Below are 26695 nucleotides of genomic sequence, written 5' to 3'. Positions count from 1 at the left end.
GTGTTTGTGCATTTCATTTCCATAAAAATGTAGTCACATCAAATCCTGTTTTCCTGTTTACTCAGGTTTCATTTTTGTGTAGGGTATTGCATATCAGAGTGCTGTATTAGTTTCTGCCTTCCTCCAAAAAGAATCAGTATCATCAGATCATTTATTGTCTTTAAGGAGGCTTTAGGCCTATATGCTCTCACTATATAATCCACACTTATGCTAATCTGGCAAGGAGTGGCCAGATTAGCAAGAGTCTAGCATATTAGATTTTTAAAATAAATCTTTAAAATAATTTCTATATAAAGAATACCAGACCAGATGCACTTTGAATATATACTGTTGCATTATTTGAATAACTTGTATAATAATTGAATATTTCATTATGTAGGATGCAATAGGATTAAGATATAGTAAGAAGCTAATTTTTCAAAGACTTGTAGTGGCTCTTCTACTGTTGTTTTATTTCTGTCACTGAGCATGATAAAATGAATGAAACGAGGTTATAACACAACTAAGTTTATTGTTTTCCTGGCGAATACTGTATACGTGTCTTGACATCACATCTAACAAAGAACAACCTGTTGATAACCATCTCACTGACCAGTTGGACTTTGGACTCGTTCTAGCTAGTGATGACATACCATACAGGGATCATTGCCTGTTTTTTTACAAAGGTGAAGATGGGCCACAGACTATAAAATGATGACAACTTAAAAGAATTTCAGTACTTTATTTTATTACTATTTAAAGATATCAAGTACAACAAATGTTGATTTCATGCGATTTATTTCTAATATATCATCATTTTTCAAAGGCTCTAGAGATGATATCTAAGCTTTTCACTCACAATTACTGATAGTCAGGTATGTTTTATGAGCCATACTGCTGATATTTGAGAACTATATTTGACTCTCAAACCATCCTTTTTCCAACATGGTCTAATATATTTACAAATAAAACAGTTATTAAAAGCAATTTAAATGATATCAGTGAAATGATATCAGTGAAATGATAATAGTGTTTTGACAATTTGTTTACATGTTCCTATGGTATAATATAGCAATACAGTGGAACCTCGCTTAACGAGCATAATTTGTTCCAGAGTCTTACTCATAACGCAAAACACTCATTAAGCGAAACAATTTTTCCCATAGAAATTAATGTAAAATATGATAATGTGTTCCATGCCGAAAAAATGCTCAAATGTTTTATGTATAACGTTTATTCAAAACAAATTGTACAATATACACTGTTAAGGAGTGTAAATCATCATCTTTTCTTCTAGTGCTGAATAAACCATCCTGGAATGAGAATTCAATTTGCAGAAACAAAAAAAAAATCACAGCTAATATGTTTGATAAACACTCCAAACAATATGCCAAATTCTTGGGTTATGTGAAGGCTATAATTAAATATTAGAAATTAATTAATTTGAATAGTGGTAGGCAGTTATGTTTCCATCTCGTATTAAATTTAATAATTATAAATATTTAATTTTTAATTCAGACATTTCTAAAATTTAATTTGGAATCGGTCATTAAATTTAACAAACAATTAATAACAGCTAATAATCTATGTCTGTTTTGCAAGTCTAAAAATCATTTAGTCCACCCAACCAAATTTGATGTCTACAGCATCAGGCCCAAAAATAGATCGACTCTGGTTAACAGGTTCGAAGAATTTATTTAATCTATGTCTATAATCTATAATTATTGTTATCAACTGAATAAGTTCATAATCATTATAGAGACAGATTATTACATTGATATCAAATGGTTTAACTTGCAATTAAATAGATTTGTTTTCTAAAATAAATACAAGTTTAAATGATTTCTGCTAATACCTCATGTTGTCATATAATATCAATGTTCTCAATGCATTCAGAGATAAAGTGTGGCATTTAGTAATTCATAGACCTTTTAATGGTATCCTATGGAATCTCAAACTATACTGTTTACTTGGTCCTATATCTTGATTGTTTTCTGACAGACTAAAAAAATTGTAAAAATTATCCAATAAAATTCTACAAATACTTAATAAGAAAATGAGTTGGAGAACCTATTTACATATAGCAGAAGCATGCAGATTCCACTTGCAGATGAGCTCTGGAAATGTTAGCAGTTTGTGGACAAGCATTATTATTTGGAAAATGGCTTGTCAGATATTTCTTAGTAGTAACAACTGCATTGACATATCATTTGGTGTCATAATACTTACAGACTACAGGTGTTCTGGTATTATAACTAATATTACCCCATATAAGAATACCAGTGAGCAAATATTATGCTGATTGTAAACAACTGTTGAATGTGCCTTTGTCCCTATCTCAAAATCATAATTAATAATTATCAACACCGAGGGATAACTTAAATAATATATCAGTATGTGGTTAATTAAGTTATGATACATCTCAAATCTGGTACTATTAAGAACTTGGATGAACTTTGGATCACACAGTCCATACAATAATTTCCAGCAGCATAACTCTGTTCCTATCACTCCCCTAGATATCATTTGAATCATATTTGGTTTGTCCACAGAAACAACAGCAGCAACTAATTGCCACTCCCAACAGGTTAGCAACTGCTTAGTGATAAATATGCGAATCAATCTTTGTTACTGTAAATCTGATTGTACTGGTTCCTCTATAACTGTAGGTGCATCTTGCAATAATTATTGCCAACAGTAAAATTTTAAGTTATAAAGTATGATAACTTAAAATCTTATTAAAACATATATAAAACAGATGCAAATATTTTTAAAGATAAATTTGTTATCAATTTATTACAATTTTAATTACATACTTAATCAATTTTTAGATAAAATTATGCTGTACAAAAATTATTATAATTTGGGACTGTGACCATATAAAGATAAAAGCCCTGAATCATGTGCAGGTTCCATGATAAGTTTTTGAATTTCTTTAAACTTTGGATGAGCAGCATCTCCAACAAGAGCTAACAACACACTCTCACTAGTAGTTAGCCAAGCTCCACTGGCTTTCATCCTTTCAAAAGCAAAATATCTATAAAAGTAAAATATAATAATAAAAATCTCTTTTAAAAATAATATAAATTATCAAAATAATAATTACTAGTAAACAATAAATTTAAATACAAGCAATGAGCTGAGATTTTTAATAAACAAATGTAAGTTTCTTCCAAAATTAATGCTAGTATAATGTTTAAAAACATATACAATGCATTTGTTTTTATATATTTACATTTGTTTAAACCATACAACCACATACAAATATCCAATTATAGTTTACACAATCTTATTATGTAAATTTGAGAAAAAAATACAATGTTATAAAGCAAGAAATAATAATAATAGTATATGGTTATTTATGCATATAGTTATGTATAAGTAATTGGCTATTAATACACAAACATGTCGCATTGTTTTTTTTAATCTTTAATAAATACCTTGTAATTTTATTTGCTATAATTCATATAAAATGCAATAATTATCTGAGAATAAACAAATTTTATTTTTGATAGAATTTTATAAAGTATTTAAGAATATTTGATAAATAATTTTTCTATTTATTATTGTTTTATTTTTTTAAATTTTCATGTAGTTTTTGATAAATGTTGTTTGTTTATGGATAAATAATGATTAAAGTAGACACCAATAGCACTCTACAACAAATAAGATATAACTGAAAGAATAATTCTGATTTTTGATGTTAAACAGATTTTTAATGAAAATCTATAAAACTAGAATTTTTAAATTTGTATTAGAATTGTATCTGTTATCTTCAGGTGAAAACATTCAAAATTCAAATGGTACTTTACAAATCTAAAATGATAATGATAAGATCAAATACAAATAGGATTCTTAGATTCAAATATATATAACTTAACAATAATTTTTAAACAAAATTGAAACTTAGCATATTGTACTATCCAAATATACCAGCACCAAAAAAGGAACCAGAATGAATGGATATAAATAGACTTTCACCTAAATGCAAAATTTCCAGCAAAATGCCCAAATTCAACATTTGAATGTTTTCAGCCACTCTTTTATTGGCTTCATCAGTTGCCGTTGTGGTTTTTATGTATGAATAGATATAAAAATTCATTATTTTATCATCCCCAATACTAGAACACAGAAAACTGTAACACACTTAATTGATTCTTATCATAGTAATATATAGAGGGACATCAAATGTTTGGATTTCCAGTCAGACAATTGCAAGGAACTTTAATGCTAATAAATAATGTCTCCTATATATATTGTAAGCTTTGATTGATACACTGACAAAAGAGTTAAGTGCAAACTGACTCAAATGTTGAGGTCAAAACTACTCTAGCTAGCTCAGTAGTGTACTTGCCCATTTATTACAGCACACACCATTTATTATGACATCATAATATTTAAGAAGTCTGAGTATATGTTGAAGTGTACTTTCCCTTTATTACATCTTTTCTATGTTCCTACTATATTATCTCTTCTACTATCTCCTCTATGTTCACACTATATTAGGGCCCCAATCAGAATGTAGCATGTTGGCAGTAGGGATTGCAATTGCTGGATCCATCATCCAGCAATTCAGCTGGATCAGTGCATTCTTTGGCCTGCTGGATCTAGCACCAGGTGTTGGATCCAGTGCTGCAGATCTGCAAATACTCGATTAACTTTCTAAATAATGCCGCAAAAGTTTACATTGTCGCGTTGCCACTTTGCTACGTGCGCTATCGCTCGGAGGCGAAAGTGACATTGCTGTTCAGAGCGACAAGCGCTACACCCCCTCTCTACACTGCACCTCCTGCCCTTTTGCCTCTGCTGATCTAATTGCCAGTTGACTTTGCGCTCTCGCTAAATAAAGTGTCTTTGCACTAAATAAAATAAGTAACTCCTCTCCTAGTCCTGGTGCATAATTCTAATTTACGGTCGGTTGTGACGTCAATGAATCACATGACAGAACGATTTATGATTATTTGATGACCCTGAAACCAGTGTCGTAACTAGGGCGGTGCCCAGGCACAGGGCATAGACCCTGGGGGCACAGAAATTACCTGGACCAAGTTTTGGGTCATAGTTTTGGTGCATAGTTACAGATGCTCGCACCGAGCACATAAAAGGCTAGTTACGGCGCTGCCTGAAACCAACTAACGTAGAGGCAGAAAGGGCCTTCTCCGCAACGAGATATATATGCAGTTCATTAAGAAGTAGATTGGGAGACAAGACCATCAATACCATTTGTTTCTTGAGATCCTACTTCCAGAAAAGTCAAAAAAATAACAGAAGTGACTGATTTAATTTTCAAAATAATTATCAAAACAATGGAGTCAGATTTTTATTCTTTAATTTACTTGTTAAAAGTATACGGAAAATTATTTTTTCCTTCTATTCTGACTTACGGATCTTAAATATAACTAAAAAATTTTCTCAAAACATTTATAAAAACGAACTTAAAAAATCTTAAAGTTAATAAAAAGTTAAAACGAAATCAATTCGCAGAGGAAAATATCATTTATTACTTTGACAACGTTCCTAAATGCATTTCGCCTTTGCCAGGCCTCCTCAGTAGGTTTAACATTACGTTTACAAAGCTCATTCCTCGACAGTAACTCAGTGGAGAAAACCACTTAAATGATTTACAAAGACTTCCCAGCATTCCGCTGTTAACATTCCCGTATTCAAATTTACATTATTACTTTGCATAATAATGGCAAAGTGTTCTTTTACTTTTCGTTTTACATTATTTTTCTCTCTAAATACAATTTTTAACTTATTAACATTTATATTACAATTATTAATATTACAATGTTGGAAGATAGGAGAATTACTAATTTTTAATCTTACAGCTGCTAAATGTTCCGACAATCTGATTTTTAATCTTCTTTTGGTTTCACCAATATAATAACTGGGGTTGTTACATGTGCATTCTAATCTGTAAACTACTCCATCTTCTTCCAGTAAATCTTTTTTGTTGTCAGTGCTTCGTACAATCATCAGTGATTTAATTTTATTTAATCCTTTAAAATACTTTATTCAAGACAAAACTAATATTTTAAAACTTCTACTCTAATTTTATTAAGTAAGAGTTTTTAACTTTTATTCTATAAGTGGTTAGTGGGCTAGGCTAGGCAATTTTATTGTGAAAATTAGTGAGAAACTGAGACTACCTAGTTAGTTAAATAGTTAATTAAATGAACGATTATCAGTATCTTAGATATATGATGATATGAATGAATGTGATTCTTGATTGTGATAATAATAACTAACTACTAATTACTTACTCACTACTTTACTAACATGAATAATTAAATTAGTTATAAATAACTACAGACTTACATGTAGAGCCTATATAAGAAAACTTATAAGACTGATAGCCACTTAGCCACTGATTATCCGTCCTTACATTATTATAATATATTAATATAAATTAATTAGTAGAATTACCTTTGCTATTATTTAACTTAAAGATTACATTATAATTATAGTCTAACTAAACATTTAAAGTTAATTATCTCTACTCAAGTTTTTAACCAAACCAAAGTTAAGTTTACTACCTAAATGTGTAAGAAGTTTTACTGATTTATAGTGACCAGTCTAAATAATAAAAGTTTCTTAAGAATTTAAATAAAAATGTTTTATTTCTTTAAAAAAAACCATAAATTGCTGGATAAATAGATAGATTGTACTTTATTGCACCAAAAATACATCTGCGCTGGATCCGGGCTGGATCCAGCTGGAATGATGCTGGTCCAGCAAAAATCCAGCTGGATTGAAAACACTGCTGGATTGCAATCCCTAGTTGGCAGCAATGTGATAGATGCCCGATTTTTCCAGTAACTTGTAAAGCTCTCTCTCATCACAAAGAAAGCTGTGATGGCTTAACTGGGGCCTAATAGTATATGAACTAATCAGGCTCAATAGAGCTAAAGAAGGAAAATCTAGATAAGGGATAAATCTACCCATAAATTCCTTTTTATTCTTAACCCCCTTAGCAGAAATAGGGAAAAAAAATTGTAGAACCATATGCTTGAAAAACCTAAACTTAGCATATGTGTAGCCACAACCTTGAAAACTGCAGAGGCAACATGTAATTCAACTAATGTCTATTACTGGGAGGAAGTTTAGAGATAAGCTATTTGGATCAACATAGAAATTGCAGAATTTTTATACTTGTTAAATGGAGGAGACAGGTATAACTGTAAGGTTCATATCAAATTTATGGAATACAGGTATACCTCGAGTTATGTCATTTCGAGTTATGTCGTTCTCAATTATATGTCGTTTGCCAAAAAAGTATATGGAAAAATAAAAATCAAGTTTAAGTCATTTTATTCGACTTTACATCCGTCCGCCACAAATATTGAAGTCATAATATCACTAGAAAAGCGTTAAAAGCACATAAAATCATATTAAAATATGTACATTTACAGTAAATGTTAATATAATCATCATAAATCCTAGAGAACGAAACATGAAAACATCTGTGTTTCTGTGTTGTTACCTTATTTAGCGGTCTTTAAGTGCTCATTATTGGCGTTTTCCACCGTAGTTTCGACTTATGTCGTAACTACACAAGTAAATTCAACTTACGTTGCCTCTCCTGGAACCAATTACTGACGTAAGGCGAGGTATAGGCGACGTAAGGCGAGGTATACTTGTACTCCAAAGGATCCACTGGATCTACCCTAAATATAGCCAATCCAGAAAGGACATTATTTTGTCACTATTTGCTTGTACTATAGTGTATTTGATGGATAGAAAGATAGCAGACACAGATTGTATGAAACAATTTATTTCCACATATGTGCCATTCCAAACCAAAAAAGTGGCATCTATATACTTTAGATACAGTAAAGGAGAATAGATAATGGTATTAAGAAAATCCTAGATTCTATCCTTTTTATAACCAATTCTGCCAATATCACTGGCAAGAATAAACCCATAGGTATACCCTGCTTCTGGCGATAGCATTATTACCAAAATGGAAATAGTTGTTTTTTGTTACTACATGCAGAGTTTCACTTTGATGTATCATCTGTTGTGCAGTAAAATCTTTATCAAAGTACACCATGACTGCTTTGGCTGCTTTTGCACAAGACAACAGGTTCAAGTACATGTATACAAGGCCAAACTTTCCCCCAGACAATTAAATCATCTGAAACATTTAGAAGAAAAAATTCATCCACCAATTACAAGGACAATAATGCACTTCTGTTGGTATGGCTATCCTTATTTGAGGCCCAGCTTTAATACTGTCCACCCATAATCTCACCTGGACCAATAGCCTATCAGGCACTGAGAATGCCATATAACCTACATTTCATGAGGACATAGCATTGTATGTTAGGTACATTGATGACATTCTCATAATATGGAACAAAGTACCTAACCTTGACTCAGTACTTAAGTATTTTAAGAATAACCCCTATGGCCTTTCATTGAAAGTTGAACAAGAGAGTCATACGACAGTACATTTTTTGGATATCAACATCACTATGGAGCACGGTCATCAGTCCACCTGTGTTTTCTGTAAGGAGTCATATACACCTCTATTTATACCTAAACATTCACATGACCCTTATTGTTCTCGGCAACACGATGACCCTTAACATGTCTCTGGTGCGCACGCTGACGCCTATCTACTGGCCGCCGGCCTCCATCACTCCTAGTCAGCACGTGGTGGTGCTGGAGCGCTACATTAGCCTCACTGGTCGTTTCGCTTAGAAACTGGCAACGTTGGTCGGAGAAAGAGCCGCAAAGGCTATAATCTCCATATTAAACTGTGAAAGAAGAAGAAGAAGAAGACCCTTATTGTTACAAAGTTACTGCTTTTCGATCTTTGGTAAAAAGGGCCGTACACATTGTTCAGAGCAAAGTAAAAAGAAAAACGAATTGTCGTCAATCAAGGCCCTAGCAATGCAACATGGATACCCGTCCTCTTTTGTCAAACATCTCATAAAACAATATATAAATAAGAGGGAGAGGACTATTCTATATGATGAATGAATGAAGGTTATCACATACAATGAAACACTTTCCAATATACACTGGACGACAAAAAAAATAATGCACTATGAAGGACTTGTTGGATTTGAATAAAAATTGGTATGTGACATCGTCATAGCTAGACAGGTATATGATTGCAACCATAAAGCAAAAACATACTTTATTGTGCAGTAATGTTCAATACAGTGCAGGCACTAATATCCCGTTGGGCCGCCTCTAGCGCGGATACAAGCTGTGATACGCCTTGGCATGGAGGCATAAAGGTTGTGTATAATGTTCTGTGGCATATCTGTCCACGCGTAATGCAACTGAGACTCAAGATGTGTCAGATCCCGCAGCTGTCGCCCCAGGTAGTCCCATACATGTTTGATTAACGATAAATCTGGAGACTGTGCAGGCCAAGGAAGTGTGGCAATGTTATGTAGGCATGCTTGGGAGACCGCTGCGGTGTGTGGCTGGGCATTATCCTGCTGGAATTGCCTGTTGGAAGTCCTGCCATGAGGGGCAACACATGTGGCCAGAGGATGTATTGCACATATCATTGGGCTGTGAGGGTAGTACGCATGACAACTAGAGGTGTCCTACTATCATATGTTACGGCTCCCCACACCATAACACCGGGGGTTGGGCCCATGTGCCGCTCCACAGTATAGGCTAGGTTGACGCCTTGACCAGCGGGCCGCCATACCCTCACACAGCCATCGTGAGCCCCCAAACAAAAGCGGGATTCATCGCTGAAGACAATACACTGCCGGTCGGTAGCTGTCCATGATTGTCATGCAAGACACCACTGCAGCCGGAGGCATTGGTGGGTGGCTGTTAATGGTAGAACACATACTGGGCGTTGGGAGACCAATCTGCCTTCTACTAAGCGCCTGGAAATGGTGCGGCTGGATACATGGTTCCGTAACGCAGGTGCTACTGCTGCGTGAATGGTAGACGACGAAGCTGTAGACGCTGTCCGTGCTTGACATACAATGAGACGATCCTCTCACCTGGTGGTCTGTCGATAGCGTCTGGAGCCTGTTTGCCATTCATGCGTACCCCTACGTACCCACTGCTCATAACACATCCTAACAGTTCCATCAGAACGGTTCAGATGGCGGCCAATCTGGCGGTATGACAATCCTCTTCCTCTCAATCCAACGATGTGACCTCTCTCAAACTCACTTAACTGAGTGTAAGGCCATCGAATGTGTCGTAGAGGCATGTCTATCACTCAACAAAGTCACAACCATCAACACAAGTGTAGGACATATGCACAAGTCATCACAGCGTGCACCTTTATACCAGACAGACGAAGCACTTTTCTACCCTCTGGTGGTGATACAACACAAGAATCTGATCCCAAAAGCTAATCATTTACATATCTAGCTATGATGATGCAACATACTAATTTTTATTCAAATCCAACAAGTCCTTCATGGTGCGTTATTTTTTTTGTCGTCCAGTGTATATAGAGAAATTGCAAGGACCACTAAAGTGCTTGTAACATATTGATGCTCTCCAACAATCTTCTCTCTTGTCAGAAATTATAAAAACCGTATAGATGACTCATACTCTCCAGGGGTTTATGGGGTACCTCTTCACGACGACCAAGTTAACCACTCATTAACATACATTGGAGCAAGAGGTCTCACCATGAGGATGAAAGAACATGAATATTCCATAAGAAAAAAGCTAACTACTACGGTGTTAGCGACATATGCGGGTAACGAGGAAGTCCGTAGATGTATTTTGAAACTGTGCCGGTAGTTTTTGTTGATTCATAAACTCCATAAGGTTTAGATACACGGACACTTGGCAATGTTTATCAAAAAGTTTATTTCAGTCAGTATCTAAACCTTATGGAGTTTATGAATCAACAGAAAAAAAAAAAAAAAAGAGGAAGTTTGTGTTGAACTACAGAACGCTAAATTGTTACACAGAGTGTTGGATAAGGCACAACTCAAATACCTCGAATCACTTGAGATCTACCAGGCAATTAAAAAGGAAGTCACTATTAACTTCAAGGAAGCAGACATGCTATCCACAGCATGGCACGTCATTTTTGAACTAGACTCCACCGACAGAAACTCGCATTAAGGATAATTTAAATTATGGAGGATAATTTACGTGAAATTAATTTATTATTTATTCAGATATTTTTAAATATTTTACATATTTTGAAATTATATCCTGAACATTACATAAATTTTGAAGCTACGTATTCAAATTATGTAATCAATCCAAACTTTTAAAAAACATTCTATTTTACTGGCTGTTTGTTCAATATCATTGAGACCTGAAGATGTCTAGTTCACATAGACGAAAACGTTCATAAGAATTTTTCTTTTTTTATGACATGAACTGGTGATGGTTTGGTGAGTGATATATAATAATAATCATACAGGTATTTTTTATAAAATCTTTTCCACTCACCACTCACACTTTTCCAGCAAAAGTTTAATGAATGAATATTTTCACTTTATTTTATAAACCTGCCTCAGATTTCAAACTACAAAATTCCAAAATAGAATGTTTCAAACATTCCAATTTGGAATTTTGGAAAAATGGAATGTTTTTGGTGGAAATGTGTGAATGGTTTTGATTTCACAAGTTATCTCTTCCAGTTTGTATTTTGGATTTTAGCATACAGATTTTGCTCAAGATAAAATCCTTTGGGCATTCTTATATAGATAATTTTCAGTCATAAAAAAAATTTTCTCTGTCAAACAATACAAGTAAATTTTCATTATAAAATTCATTAAATTATATATATATGTTAATTATCAAAATTTCTCTCTAATTTATTTGCAAAAAATAAGTTGATAATTATTTACAAATTTATTGAAAAATTTTCCTGAATTTTAATATATTTTTATGAAAAATTAGTCTTAATTGTATGAATCTTTCTTTATGCATATGATACAGGAATAAATGTAACTTGTACATAAATCATAATTTCATTGTATTAATATTTCAAATTAAATTCCAGTGTAATAAATATAAAGACTCAACACTTCAGTAAATAAAATTATATCATGTTTGCATTGTTTTTTTTTAAAGTATACAATTGAAACATCTCTTATGCTTGGCAAACACTATGATATTTTTCTGTAATTTTAATTTCCTCAGGCTTTTTAATATCCAAATAAATTTTGTAGTGCATAATTGTTCTTTTGAGTGTTCCATTATAGAATGAACATTCAAAACCTGAAGCAGATCTTATGTGTAAATTGAAAATATTTGTACTGAGAATTAAAGTGCTTTTTGTTTTTTTTTTTTTGCTGGATTAAATCAAAGTTATCTTGAGTGTTAATTCATTTCCAATCTAGTTTCAAGAACAAATTTTCAGCAAACTGAAGATGAGATGATTCAGCCTCAAAAACATTAATAAAATAGTTTATAAGACCCTAAAATCATTTATTTCAGCATTTTTGTTTTTGAATAAATGATTAAATAATATAGTGGTACCTTGTATTTTAAATGATAACTTTAACTGTTCCAGAGTTTGAATGCTAAATTTGAGAGAAATTTGACCCAGAGTTTGAATGATGCTTCTATGTTCAAACTGCACATGCAATGAAAAAATGTGTTTGTTGCATAAAAGTTATCTGTTGTGTGCCCAAGTCATCTCTTGCTCTCATTGTAAAAGCATCCAATTAACTATGGCATCCAAGAAGTGTGTGAAAGCAATGAAGCTTAAGAGGAAGGTTGTTGTATCGATAATTGAAGTGAAGAGAGAACTCATTACAAAGCATGAAAGCAGTACATGCATGATGGATCTGGTTGTCATGTTTACGATGCCAAAGTAAATGGTGTGCATCACTCTTAAGAACAAGGAAGCAATAAAAGCAGCATGGTTAAAGGTGTGACAAGGTTGACTCCAGGAGATCATGTGTTGTTGAGGAGACAGAAAAACTCATTAGTCTGGGTAAATGAGAAGCAATTGACTGGTGATATCATCTCCCAAGGGGCTTATTTGTGAGAAAGCCAAGCAAGCTGCATAGTGAACTTAAGAAATGAGACCTCACCATTCACATGTTATAGTAAATGCAATTTTCATTCTATTATACAGTATTTACGTATTTAATTGTGTCATTTTTATCATAAATTATTTGCTGTTAGGGTTTATTGAAATGGGTATTGTTTAGGGTCCGGGAATGGATTAATTCACTTTGTATTATTTCTAATGAGCAAAATTGATTCAGACTTTGAACAATTCAGAGTTGAACTGCCTTCTGGAATGAATTAAATTCAAAATACAAGGTACCATTGTAGAGTATATAGAATTACTGAAGTTCAGCAGGCTTAGAACTGTAACCAGTGGTGTAGTGTAGTGGGGGCGGCAGGGGCGGCACTTTTAGGGGACAGCAAAATTTCACAATAAATAATAATAATATCTTGTAAAAATTTTTGTAATAAATGTGATTATTATATTGTAAAACATATATACATGACCTTTTTTATTTGTAACCTGTACAATACACAATAATGATGATTGTTCTTGCCGAAAAGTTCTTTAGAATTACTGTATATTTTAGTCTTTTAAATTGAGATACCTAAATAAGGGGGCGGCAAAATTTTCCTCTGCCCCAGGCAGCTGACACCCACGCTATGCCACTGACTGTAACTTCATAATTTTTCTGTTAATAGTAAAAATATATAAATTAAAATTTATTTCTTCTCTTATTATGTATTTCTGTAAGTTCGCTGACCTGGTGGAAATTGGGGATTTAAAATCCCACTTCTCAGACACCAGTGTATGTTCTCCGACTTCTAGGGGAATCATTAATCCCATGACAGGATGATCTATGGTCGTTCACATGTGGATGTGGCAGATGAGACACAGATGACAAGTATCTCACAAAAAACCCGTTTATTTAAACATGAAATAACTTACACTATGCACAAAGTTCTTTAAACAATTGAATGTTCAAAAGTTCTAAGTGTCAAGGGTGTTTTCTAACGTCACTCGAAAGTAGGCCTTGGGGCAGCGGCAGGTGAGGAAATTCGCGGTTGGTGTCGGCAGCATGGCTCTCTCGAGGGACACAAGTATGGAAACCTCCATGCGTTGGCACACACGTCTTGTCGCTTCCGAAACTTCTCCTCTGTCATGTCCTTCAAAATCAGCCTTATCAATCTCCGTTTTCTGCCTTTTTGTCTACCTGATTGGTTCTACGTCCCTCTTTCCCACTTCCTGATTGGTCCCACCTCTGTTCCTAAGCCAAAGACGACACCTGTTCAGGTTACAAGAAAGATCCGCTTCAAAGAATCTACTTGACACCATCTGTTAACTCTGGATAGAAAGTGTTGATGGACTTTAGAACTTGCACTTATATTTTTTCCTCATTGTTGTCTAGTCTGTGATGTTTTATAATTTTAACAACCTGATGCGATGTTCCTTTTTGTCATTAACCTTTCCCCTTTTCAAAATTTCTATGTTCTAATTATTTGTATATGAGCACCTTGTCAAAGGTCCATCTCTACTGGAGGACACTCATTTACAATTATTGCATTCTGTTTTACATCAATAGCATTTTTTTCTCATTGCTGTTTCATATGACTAGCACAACTAATACGATCTTTCATCAGTTTTTAACAATGGAGGTTTGTTTTTTTTTCTAGTTTTGTTTTAACAATTTTCTAATATAAATGTTTAATGTCAACCCATTTTTGGGACCTCACATTTCTAATGTTGTCATATGTTTTATCATCATATTACTTTTCTCCTCTATGTATATTTTTCATGCTATTTTGAAAATAAAAAGTTTAAAAAATGACTAGTCTTGGGAGAAAAGTTGATTTTTATCATTACTTGCATATGTAATTGGGAATGAGATTCTTACATTTAATACTATCAACATTTTACAGCATTTAATGATTTTCTATAATTCAAACTAAAATTAATTATATAACTAATGTGTAAGAAGAATATCAGAAATTAGGTAATTAAAAAAATATTAAGAAATTGTTAAAATACATGTAAAAGTAAAACTATAAAATTTTATTGTTATAGAATTTAAGAATTGATCAAAATATCATTTCATCAAATCAATTAAGACTAAATTAACTATCAGTCTAGAATGGCAGTCTAGCCTACTTGGCTAATTAATTTCATATATATTTTGTAATTTGGACTAAAGAAAATATCTAATTCAAAACTTCTTAAAGAACCTTCTTAAATAAATCTTCAGTATGTTGTCACCTTTAGAATAACTAACGTTTTCAATCCTTTTCTGAATCTTCATCAGGTCAACTGTTCGGTTGGCTAAATTATAAATTAAATTATAAAGAAAATATCTATAAAATTTAATTAATTAGCCAAGTTCTAGTCTTATCATTTGATCATTAGAATAATTTGGACTTGATTGTCTTAAAAATGATTTCAATTAAATTCAAAAAGAAATATAATCACAAATTTTTTGACTTCATTTTTCTTTAATACAAGAGTTGTTCAATAAGTTTTGCCTCCTGAGCTATAACTCATTTATTAATTGATGAAAGTGAAAGATGTTACATTCAAAAGAAAATTTGAAATGTCTTCTTTCTGAGGAGTACTTCATTTTGCGATATAATCCCCACCAGTGTTGATGCACTTCTGCCATTGGGGCATTAGTTTCTGGATGCTATCGAAGAAGAATGAGGCATGCTGTTGATGACACCAACAATGCATTGCATTGGTGACCTCTTCATCAGATGCAAAGCATGTGTCCTTCAGACGTTCCTCCAGCTTCAGAAAGAGCCAGAAGTCACATAGCACTAGGTCCAGGCTATAAGGTGGGTGAAGCAAAACATCCTGGAACTGCAGCTTCTCCATTGTGGCAGTTGTCTCTCAACTTGTGTGAGGTTAAGTATTGTCTTATTGAATGATCGTATTTTTCTGCAGATGAACTCTATGCAGATATGCACACAATTTCTTCAATGTCTGCATGTAGCATGCTGAGTTGACTGTTGTGCCATGTTCCAAAAATTCAGCCAGCATCACACCATCACAGTCCCAAAAGATGATGACCATGACTTTGCCAGCTGATGGCTGTGTCTTGAACTTCTCAGGATGAGGGGAGGTCTCCTGTACTCCATGGATTGGCATTTAATCTCTGGGTTGTAGTAAAGAGCTCATGACTCATCCTCAGTGATGATACAATGGAGAAAGGCATCTCACTCAGCTTCGTAACGTGCCAAATTTTGCTGACACGTGTAGTCAGGCTTGTTTTATGTTGACTGTCAGCTGATGAAGTACCCACATGGAATGCACTTTCTCGAACCCAAGTTCATCATTTGTGATGAAATTCACTGTTCCAAGCAATGTGCAAGAATGCCCGCAATCACCTCTACTTAATGTGACTATCACCAAAAATCAATTCATCAACGTATGCCACCTGCTCTGGAGTGGACACAGATGTAGGGTGTGTACTGAGGTCCTTGCCTTTCAGACTTGATGTACAGTACCTGGGTTGACAGTGCATACAGTCTGCACCCACCTCCTGACTGTGCTAATGTCAACAGACACTTCCTCCATAAACAGCACTCATTTGATGGTGGATATCAATAGATGGAACACCTCCACCATCAGAAATTTAATTATAGCAAGCTGTATGCATTTGTCAGATGGCACCACTGACTTTGAACCAGTTTCATGCAAAATGTCAGCCTGCATGGATATACAGTTAAAACAACTGTATGTCTATGCAGACTGACATTTTGCATGCAACTGGTCAGTGGTGTCATCTGAGAAATGCATACATCATCTGAAAAAGGGAACTTCAATCTTTCTTATGAATGTAACATCTTGCACTTTCATCAATTAATAAAAGGGTTACAGTCCAGGAGGCAAAACTTATTGAACAACCTTCATATTTTCATAAGAAGTAGAACTCACATTTTCGATAATGTGGAAAAAAACCTGAAAAACTGTTATAAAGAAAACATTTTTCATTATAAATATTTATTGATTTAGATTGTTAAAATAGCTTGTAAACAATATAAAGAAGAGTAAACAGACTATTATTTCAGTCAACTATCATTAATACAAATCACTAGGGGAATAATTGAATTTCTTTGTTGGAAATATTGAATTGAGGTGTAATTCTTATCTTCATGTATAGTTCCAGTTTTCTGGTACAGTTGATGTTTATTGAACAATAGTTAGTTTGCTTTATCAAAAATTTGTATTAATGATTTTCAGGGTCAAGATCAAGGTTGTATAACTTAGTGAGTTAAGACTTAATAGGCAATTTAAATTTCTAAATTATAATATTTTGAATTAGTTTAATAAATATAGTTAAATCAAATAAAATTTATTTACAAAAAATTAATGCTCTGAATGATTTTCAGAACAAAAAAATGAGGAGGAGATAGTATTTAACATTTAAATAGGGAGCAGTATAGCAGAATGGTTAAACAAAACAAAGCTAAAAGAAACTCATGATTTTTTCTGTTGAAGATTGAAAAAGTATAAAATATTTTTTGATGCCAAAAGAGTAAAAACAGAGCTAAATTTGGCAGAGTAGCCAAACCTGACATTACCGTACGTACTCCCCAATATGCAAACTAGCAAGTTTTTGTATGGGACCGCATCTGAGTACATTAGAATGGTCTGTTAAAACCAGATTTTTGAATTGCTCTACAATTAAAGATCAAACCCATCTTTGCTTACTAGGAAAAGAAAATATATTTTAATCAGAATGGAACATTTATTATAGTACCACTTTTTATTGTTCATGTCAAAGTGTGTAAAAAAGCAACCATTATTGGAAATAAGGTTATTTCTTTGGGGTTGTGAAGGTAATTTACAGTTCAGTTTAACAAATTCTAGTAAAATTTTTGTTTGCTTTATCACATGAAAATTAATGTTGTGATAATGTCATTTTGTCAGGACAATGACAAAATTTGCTTTATTGGTGCTTGTTTTAGAGTGAGTCAACTGCATTATTATTATATAAAAATTTGTTTTATATTGTTTTTTATGATGATATATAAAAAATTCTGATAATGATATTTTTTTTAACCTTTAAAATTCTGTTTTTATCTTACAATAATATCTAATAAACAAAGAAATATGATAGAATAGAAGGAATGTAAATAATTTATAACCTATCATAAGTACTTCAATTAAAATGTGTTGTAACAGGTATACCCTATTACAATAAACTTTACTTACTACTACTACTACTATTAAAATGTGTTTATTCTTTTAAAACAAAATATATATTAATGTAAGTATAAATAATTTCAATAGTTGCATTGTATGATAATTATTTAAATTCTACATATACGAGTAAACTTCTTATATCAATCTCCTTTTATGTGCGGTCTTTTGATGTGCGATTTTTTTAATGCGAATTTTTAATTTGTGCGGTATAGTTGGCAACTAGTCTCGTGCGATTCGTCATGTCTTACGTTGACTTATTATAGCTAAATAAACTTATTATAGCAAAATGCACTTATTATAGTAATATTATTGCATGAATATGCGAAAAATAAAATAATTTACTTTTTAAGTCAACAAAACACCACCTGGACAAAAATATGTAAAACAGACGATAGACCAGACGATGCAATCAAGTGCTGACATCTGTTGTCAATAAATTCTATTTCGTACGGTTTTGAGTTATTTTCTATGTGAGACTTTTTTTATGCGGTCCCTGTTGACCGCATAAAAAAATTATTTTTTAATTGTGTTGCGAAAACTATTATTTACAGCCATTCGTGAAGTTTCGTGAGATTTTTATTTAATGCGTTTTTTTTAATGCGGTCCTATCCCCGCATAAAAACAGGTTTGACTAGTACTTGAATAAACATTCTTACCTATCAATCATGCTTCTAGAAGAACAGGCATCAACTACAACATGAACATCATAGCCATTTTTTATCAATGATAATGTAGTTCCTTGTATACAAACATGGGTTTCAATACCACACAAAACAACTGATTTAATATCATCAGATTTTGATTTTAGTGTATTAATTACATCATCTGTCAGCATTGAAAACTGTGTTTTATTAAAAGGTTTAATATCTGGATAATCTACAATTCCTAATTCTGATACAGTAGGACCAAGACCTATAAAAAATTAAAATGAATAATCATTACTTTTAAAAATAAATATTGAAAAGTTAGATTTCTATAATGTAATAAATTTCTTTAATACAATTGTTAAGTTCGATATTCAATTTAACAAAATTGTAACACGTGTGTTTATGTTACGTAGTGTTGATGTACAGTCCACAGCTCTGTCACACGTGTCAGGTGTGTTGTGTAACTATAGACTTGGGAATGCGGGGAGAGATCTTCCTGCCTAGAGAGGGAAAAATTGTGCTTTTCCCTTTGGTGTGGCCGGGCAGTGCTGACCAGAGTGTGTGGCTGTGTGGCTGGCAAAGAACCAGTGTTGTGCCTTTATTAATTAATTGTCAGGTGCCTGAGTGTTACTCGCTTATGGAGTGCCAGAGTGTTACTCACTAGTGTTGAGAATAAATTACAAATAGTTTTGTTGTTGTGTTATAAATAATTTGTGTACTGTGTTTAGAATGTGTAAACAGCAACATGTTAAAACATTTTACAACAATGAAGTTTTTACAATGTTCATCAGCAGAACTGATACAAATAGTTTTTAAAAATTGTTGTTAGGTTCATTTGAGTTGGATATGTCTGATATTTGATTATAAAATTTATATTTTATAGATAATTAGAGACAAATTTAGTTGATATGAGTGCTTCTGAGGTGTGTTTGATTAGTTGAGCTATTTTATGATATAAGATATTTTTATTAGCATTTAAAGATAATCAATTTAAAGATGCAATCAATGATATTGTTCTCATATTTAGATAGAAAAAACTTATTAAAATAATTTTTATTTGGCAATTTTAAACAAATGATATACTTAGAAACTGAATGAAAATCAAAGAAATAATGGAAACACACCTTATTTGTATCCAGCAAATGAGTTTTAATGAATTAAAAAGCATTTTTGATCCCTATTTACATGTCTTCTTCAGTTACAAAATAGAATGATTTAAGAAATCAAGCTAGTTAACAGAATCAAACATACACATGATATTTGATGTTGAAAAGAATAAAATACAAAATTTTTAAAATTTAACACAAACCAATGAGAAAATAACATAAAAATTAATACAAAAAATATGTGTATATATAATATGCATGTATTTAGATACACATTACAGTTGTCAACGTAGAACTTTGACCTTGTCTTATTCTTTTTACTCTATGTAAACAGAGTAAGACAAGGTCAAAGTTTGTAAGTAGATCTCCATGCTGATGATAAGTGTCTGCATCTCTGTTTTTGATGGGCCTTATAAATTTTGAGCATCTCCAAGATCTGAGGTTGTTACTGTTCATAGTTGGTTGAATTATCTTGGAATTCTCCCATGCAACCTGTATGCCTTTTTGTTTTGGCATAGACTACTAAGACTGTTGTTCATGTTGTTAATTGTGTAATGCTGTTTTTTGATCCTTTTTTTTAAAGTTACACATGGTGGCATCTATACAGAGAAGCCTTAGGTTAAATATTGATCTCCAGTGTGATGGTATAGACTCCTCGAGAACAGGAATGATTTTTCTTGGGCTGGCTAACATTGGAAAATAGCTAATTGTAAACTTCCACCTTTGGTATAGTTGTAAAGGTGTAGGTGTTATAGAATTGTATGCAGAAATTAGATACAAATACATTGTACCAACCTTGTATAGCTTTGCAGATGATACTTAAAACGTAACACTAATGTTTTTGACCATTTCTAGGGTCTTCTTCAGGTGTTCTATAAAATTTTCTGATGCGATACAAGCTCGATTCCGATTTTTTGGACGTTCCAGTCTCCAATGCTTCTATCTTCGAAATTTCATGTCCAACGTCCAAAAAATCGGAATTGAACTTGTATTGCATCAGAAAATTTTATAGAACACTAAAGACCCTAGAAATGGATCAAAAACGTCAGTGTTACATTCTAAGTATCATCTGCAAAGCTATACAAAGTTAGTACGACATATTTGTATTTATTATCGCTTTGTTCGTTGGATGGATTTGTTTGCAGAAATTAGATTTCATATTATTGATAGTTGGATAGCCATGGTGTTAGGAGAGCTTCTCGATGTAGTTAAGTTCTTTTATGGTGTCTGCATGGGTGTAGCCAGGGAGGGGCATGGGTGGGCCACGCCCCTCAGTTAACCTGGTGCCCCTCCCCAGAAAATTACATCCACTACTAGGCCCCCATTACAAAACCCTGGCTACGCCAATGGGTATCTGTGATGCATGTGCAGTGTGTATAGGCTCTTCATATTAATGATCTGAAAGTCGAGAGTTTGATGTATGAGAAAACAAATAACTTGTCAGTTTTTTATGTTTGATGTATGAGGTTGAATGTATGTTAGTTTCTCATTAATTTGTGTTAAATTTTTAAAATTTTGTATTTTATTCTATTCAGCATCAAATATCATTTGTGTGTTTGATTCTGTTAACTAGTTTGATTTCTTAAATCTGATTGCAAATGCTATTACAGATCATTTTAGAAATCTTTGAAAATATTTCTGATATGAGATATTTCAAAATTACAACTACTTTAATGAATTAATTTTGATTTTAATTTTTGTTTGTGGAGTTACCTTTTTATTTAACATTTCATCTTAATCAAAAATGAAACACAGTTGCTATAATTGGAGTATGATATTTAATACAAATATCCAAATACTTTGACTTTTTCAGTCCACCTTCAGGAACTTGGAATCCACAGCACTTGGATGTTTATATATTAGATATCATACTCTGACTAAAACAGTTGCATTTTGATTTTTTATTAAGGCTTTTGGAATGTTAGTGAATTTTATTTCATCTCAAAATCAATTTTCTGATACTTTATACAATGTATCATTTTATTTGTTGTATTTCCACATTTAAACAACAAAAATCAGTCAAAATTTGTTGATTTAGTATTGGGATAGTTATAAATCAACAAATTTTAGCATTTAATTAATTAAGTTTATTAAATTGATAGATTTTTCCCATATTTTATTTTAAATAATATTCTATATTATTGCTTTTCTTGATTTGTTTTTGCAGTATTTAGATAATAATCAAAATATATATTTTGACTAATTTCAAAAAACAAACCTGTTACCGGTGTAAATCTTCTTATGAGCGTCTGGCTAACGTTTTCGAACCTAAAACAGTTCTTCTTCAGGCGAAGATGGAATAATTTAAAAGATAGAATAGAACGTTTCAAATCGAACCGCTTCGTCCAATTCCGTCATGGCTGACATGCGCTGTAGTGTCGGGGTGTTGGTTATCGTTTATGCGTGTCTAAAAGGATTTGCCAGGCCGATGAAATGTCGATCTCTTCTTTTTGGTTGATGCAGATATTATTACAGCTTGTTTTATATATAGCGACCGCTTCTAACCATGGTGATGTGAGATGGTGGTAAGGAGGATGGAAAGTGGAGTCATCCCGCGATATCATCCGGATATTTTACTCTATAAGAGATACGTTGACGACGTACTCATTTTATGGAAAACGAAGCCTGATATAGCGGCCTTTGTACAAACTGTCAACAACAACCCGTATGGCTTGGTCATAGAAGTAGAGCAGATAAGCAGCACGGAGGCCCATTTTCTAGACATCGCCATCAGGATAGAAGCGTCTACGATCCAAACGTCCGTCTACAGAAAACCGACGGCAACACCAATATACATACCTAAGGGTTCCTGCGACCCGTTCTCGTATAAAGCGGCCGCTTTCAAAACCTTAGTAAGAAGGGCAACCTTGTACTCCTCCACTAAGAAAGCACTAGACAAAGAACTGGCATATCTTAAAAAGGTTGCAACGGACCACGGGTACCCTTCCCTAATACGGCGTATAACCAGGCAACATCACCAAGGAAGCACATCCGCTGGACAAGCAAACGGTAGCGCTAACAAAAAAGATTTAACAAGGCTTCCTATCACATACAACCCATACGTTTGTAAAGTATATGGAGAAATAGCCAAAAAACAGCAGATGCAGATAGCATATCGAAGAGGCCCCACAATAGCCGAAATCCTAAAAAATTGCAAAGACCCTCCGGATCCCAACAGAATGTACGGAGTGTACTCTATCCCCCTAAGGGACAACAGATGGCAAAGGGAGCTCGTTTACATCGGTTCCACTAAGCGCTCGTTAAAGACCAGATTAAAAGAACACCAAGCCGACCTACAACACCGGAAACTCAACACGGCGCTAAGTATATACGCGTCTGATCAAGATATCAACGCGGAACTGGATAAGGCTAAAATCATCGTAACGACGCCCCACCCGGAACATATAAAATGGTTAGAAGCGGTCGCTATATATAAAACGAGCTGTAATAATATCTGCATCAACCAAAAAGAAGAGATCGACATTTCATCGGCCTGGCAAATCCTTTTAGACATGCATAAACGATAACCAACACCCCGACACTACAGCGCATGTCAGCCATGACGGAATTGGACGAAGCGGTTCGATTTGAAACGTTCTATTCTATCTTTTAAATTATTCCATCTTCGCCTGAAGAAGAACTGTTTTAGGTTCGAAAACGTTAGCCAGACGCTCATAAGAAGATTTACACCGGTAACAGGTTCGTTTTTTGAAGTTAGTTATAATACCCGGTGTCGGTAAGGAGCAGAGAAATATATATTTTGAAGGAATAATTAATATTTATTACTTAGAAAATTTTTAAATCAACAGTTATGAAATGCGTGCACACACACACTCTCTCTCTGCATTTTTTCCACAATGTATAATTCTCTAATATTTCAAACCAGTATTTTATCAAATATTTGTGTTGAGATGCCATTGGCATGATTCAAGTAAGTTTGGAAAAAGTATCTTTTTTATTTAATGTATGGTGTTATTATAAATGATGAAAAAACTCCAAATTTCTGTAAAATATAACAAACTCTGCACTCAAAGCTAGAACTATTTAAAATCAATGACACAAAAAACCTTACACATGCTGTTTCTAGCAATTAAACTAATAAGCACTAATAAGTGCTTATTAGTTTAATTGCTAGGAAACAGCGTGTGTAAGGTTTTTTGTGTCATTGAAATATAACAAAAATCTGCACTGTTGGAAAACTGATATTTAAAGTGATCTCTAACAAAGCAGATTTTTGTTACATGTAATTATTGTAATTTAAAATTAGATTAAGATGTTCTACAGATAAACACAATTTTTTATTCCAGCAAAATGAATTCAATTCACTAGGTCGGTGATGTCCAAACTTTTCAATTGTGGGACAAATTGTGCATGAGTCCTTAATAGGTGGATCACAATATATATTCCATATATATAAAAAGTGGGCCTATTTCTATCATTTATAACAGTAATAATTACTCAATAAAATTCAAATTATAGTCATAAACTGTGGGGCTCCAGAAGTGGTCTGAAACCACACTAAAAAGAAAAAGAAATACATTTTTGTTTTTTTTTTGTAGAAAAAGTTTTATAAAGCCATTTAAGAAAAGAGTATAAAATTTATACCCATATAAGGACATGTTTGATGGAATTGTTAGAAAAGAGAGAGAGTCTCAGGTTAAAACAATAGATGAATGTAAGTCCTAAGATTGAACATCTTCGATAGGGATAGAATTGTCAGTTGGAGTTGACTCATCCCGTGATCTGGGTTCCTATCTCGTTATATTTTGTAATGAGAGGGGACCAATTGGAAAATGGAGGCGAGTCGGCATTGACCTATCAGAATGTTCAGTCTGGGACCTGAAAAAACGTATAAAAACCACGCAAATCAAAGATGTGACATTCTTGGTTCTTTGACCTTTGTTTATCATTCCTATGACTCAGCGTTTCCGTAAACATCTGCTGTTGGAGGATTTTCATCTCCTTTGGAGTGACACTTGCTCCCCTGGAATTGTTCTCCCACTTCAAGAATCATCCCTACTATCAGGACCATCTATTCAAAGCTGAACAGTGCGCCCTGAAGCCAACAATTTCAAAAACATTGAGGGACCGAGAGAAAACAGCCTAAGGAACTTTCAGACTTTATTTGGTTTCTCCCTGCAAGAATTATAACGGTGGAGAATTAGCTCTTTTGTAAGAAAAACTTTAATTATATAATAAATGGGTTAAAAGATGGAAAGCCTGTCTCAGAGAGTTTTTTACACTTCCACACGACAGTTGTGATCGTGCGTCGATTCTGACTAACGCAGTCAGTTGCCGAACCTCACAAAAGTATTGGTCAAACAGTTCATACTCAACAATTCAATTTTGTTAACAATTATTTACAATATAGATTTGCAAGATGTGTCAAATACGTTTGTATGCTGGATTTGGCTCAGGCTGTAGTTTGGGCACTCCTGCACTAGACAAAAATTTTGACCATCTTGTAAAGGTCATCTTCAGGCCACTATCAAAATTACACATTGGAACAAAATTCAAAAACATTAGAACTTATAGGCTATAACCATTTTTTGGATCAAGCACTGTGAATGCATCTGATTCCTAATTCAAACTGAAAGAAATTCAAAATCATTAGATGTATAATTGTTTTTGGTAGAACTAATTCATAATTAAAATCCTGTTCCACTGATGATGTATATAAATAAAAACAGAATTACTACTAGTCGAACAAAAATAAATTTTGAATGTAATTAGAAAGTTTATGAATTATTTAAAATTTTTATTGATGTTTTTATGTTCAATTTTAAATTTGTTAAGTTTGGATCTGAAAACGATACATAATAATCTCAAAAAATGCTTTATCAAATAATAAACTGACTTATAAATTATTAGCATTTTGTATAAGGAGCCATTTAAATGCATTAAACATGATTTCACTCACATCAATTTAATTGGAAAAGACGTTCTCGTTAGCAGTACTTTTCATCACTAAAATAAGAATCAAATTGAATGATTGGAGTATTGACCATTTTTGCTGTTTAAAATCTTACAAAATATTATTGTAAATTTTTATAATATCACGTTTTATTTATAAAACGAAAATTACTTTTTAAGTTAGAAGTTTGATCTAAGTTCATTTTTTTTTTAATTTTCGGCTCATTTCAAATCATTTTTGTTGTTGTTGTATGCAGTTTCTAGCAAACTTTAATAAATTTTTTCTATTTGTGAAAATTTCTACGTAATTCAAAGATAATTTTTAATATATATCTTACACAGCATTATTAATATGATTTTGGAGATTGTAGAACGTATTAAATTACTTTTAAAAATAAAAACCGTATATCTCGGCAGATAAGACAATCTTCAGATAAGACAATGTATAAATTTTTGTCAAAGTTTTATAGTTTTAGCATATATCTGTCCTATAAGACGAGCCCCAAACTATCAACGGCCTACGAATTTAGTTTAGATCAGCAATCATTATCTGAATAATAATACTGTATTATGTATACTGTAACATTAGTGTTACGTTGTATAGCGTATATGGAATTATGTCCTATTTGTAATTTTTCGAATGAACAAATTTTATTTTCTTGATTCTGGCAATTTTTGCAAACATTCGCACTAATTCGGGTAATCACCTAGACTATTTACAAAAACATCCTATGGGCTATCCTATTTTGTGCACATACCCTACTCTCTCCTAGTAAATAATTATGGTTTGTCTGTTTTTTTATAATGGTTTTAATTTATATAAATTTCAATCTAATTTTTCTGTATCTGTCTTATAAGACAAACCGAATTTTCAGGGCCATTTTTTATGGTTGAACTATCGTCTTATCCGCCTAGATATACAG

At 32.9% G+C, this 26695-nt stretch overlaps 1 protein-coding gene across 1 annotated transcript in view; it reads right to left on the bottom strand.

The window, feature by feature from the left end:
* Positions 1-2746: 2746 nt before the first annotated feature.
* Positions 2747-26695, bottom strand: part of LOC136981442 (isochorismatase domain-containing protein 2-like) — a 28464-nt gene continuing 4515 nt past the window's right edge. Inside the window, exons 2-3 of the mRNA XM_067277769.1 lie at positions 18763-19018; positions 2747-3016 (exon numbers count right to left, since the gene is read on the bottom strand). Of these exons, the coding sequence (XP_067133870.1) occupies positions 2836-3016; positions 18763-19018 (437 nt within the window). The 3' untranslated portion in view covers positions 2747-2835. The remainder of the gene's footprint in view (positions 3017-18762; positions 19019-26695) is intronic.

The sequence above is a fragment of the Centruroides vittatus genome, unplaced genomic scaffold (assembly GCF_030686945.1).
Source record: "Centruroides vittatus isolate TY-2023 unplaced genomic scaffold, ASM3068694v2 contig_754, whole genome shotgun sequence".
Classification (NCBI taxonomy): domain Eukaryota; kingdom Metazoa; phylum Arthropoda; class Arachnida; order Scorpiones; family Buthidae; genus Centruroides; species Centruroides vittatus.
Note: the sequence above shows the minus strand (reverse complement) of the source record. Positions and strands in the feature narration are given on the sequence as shown.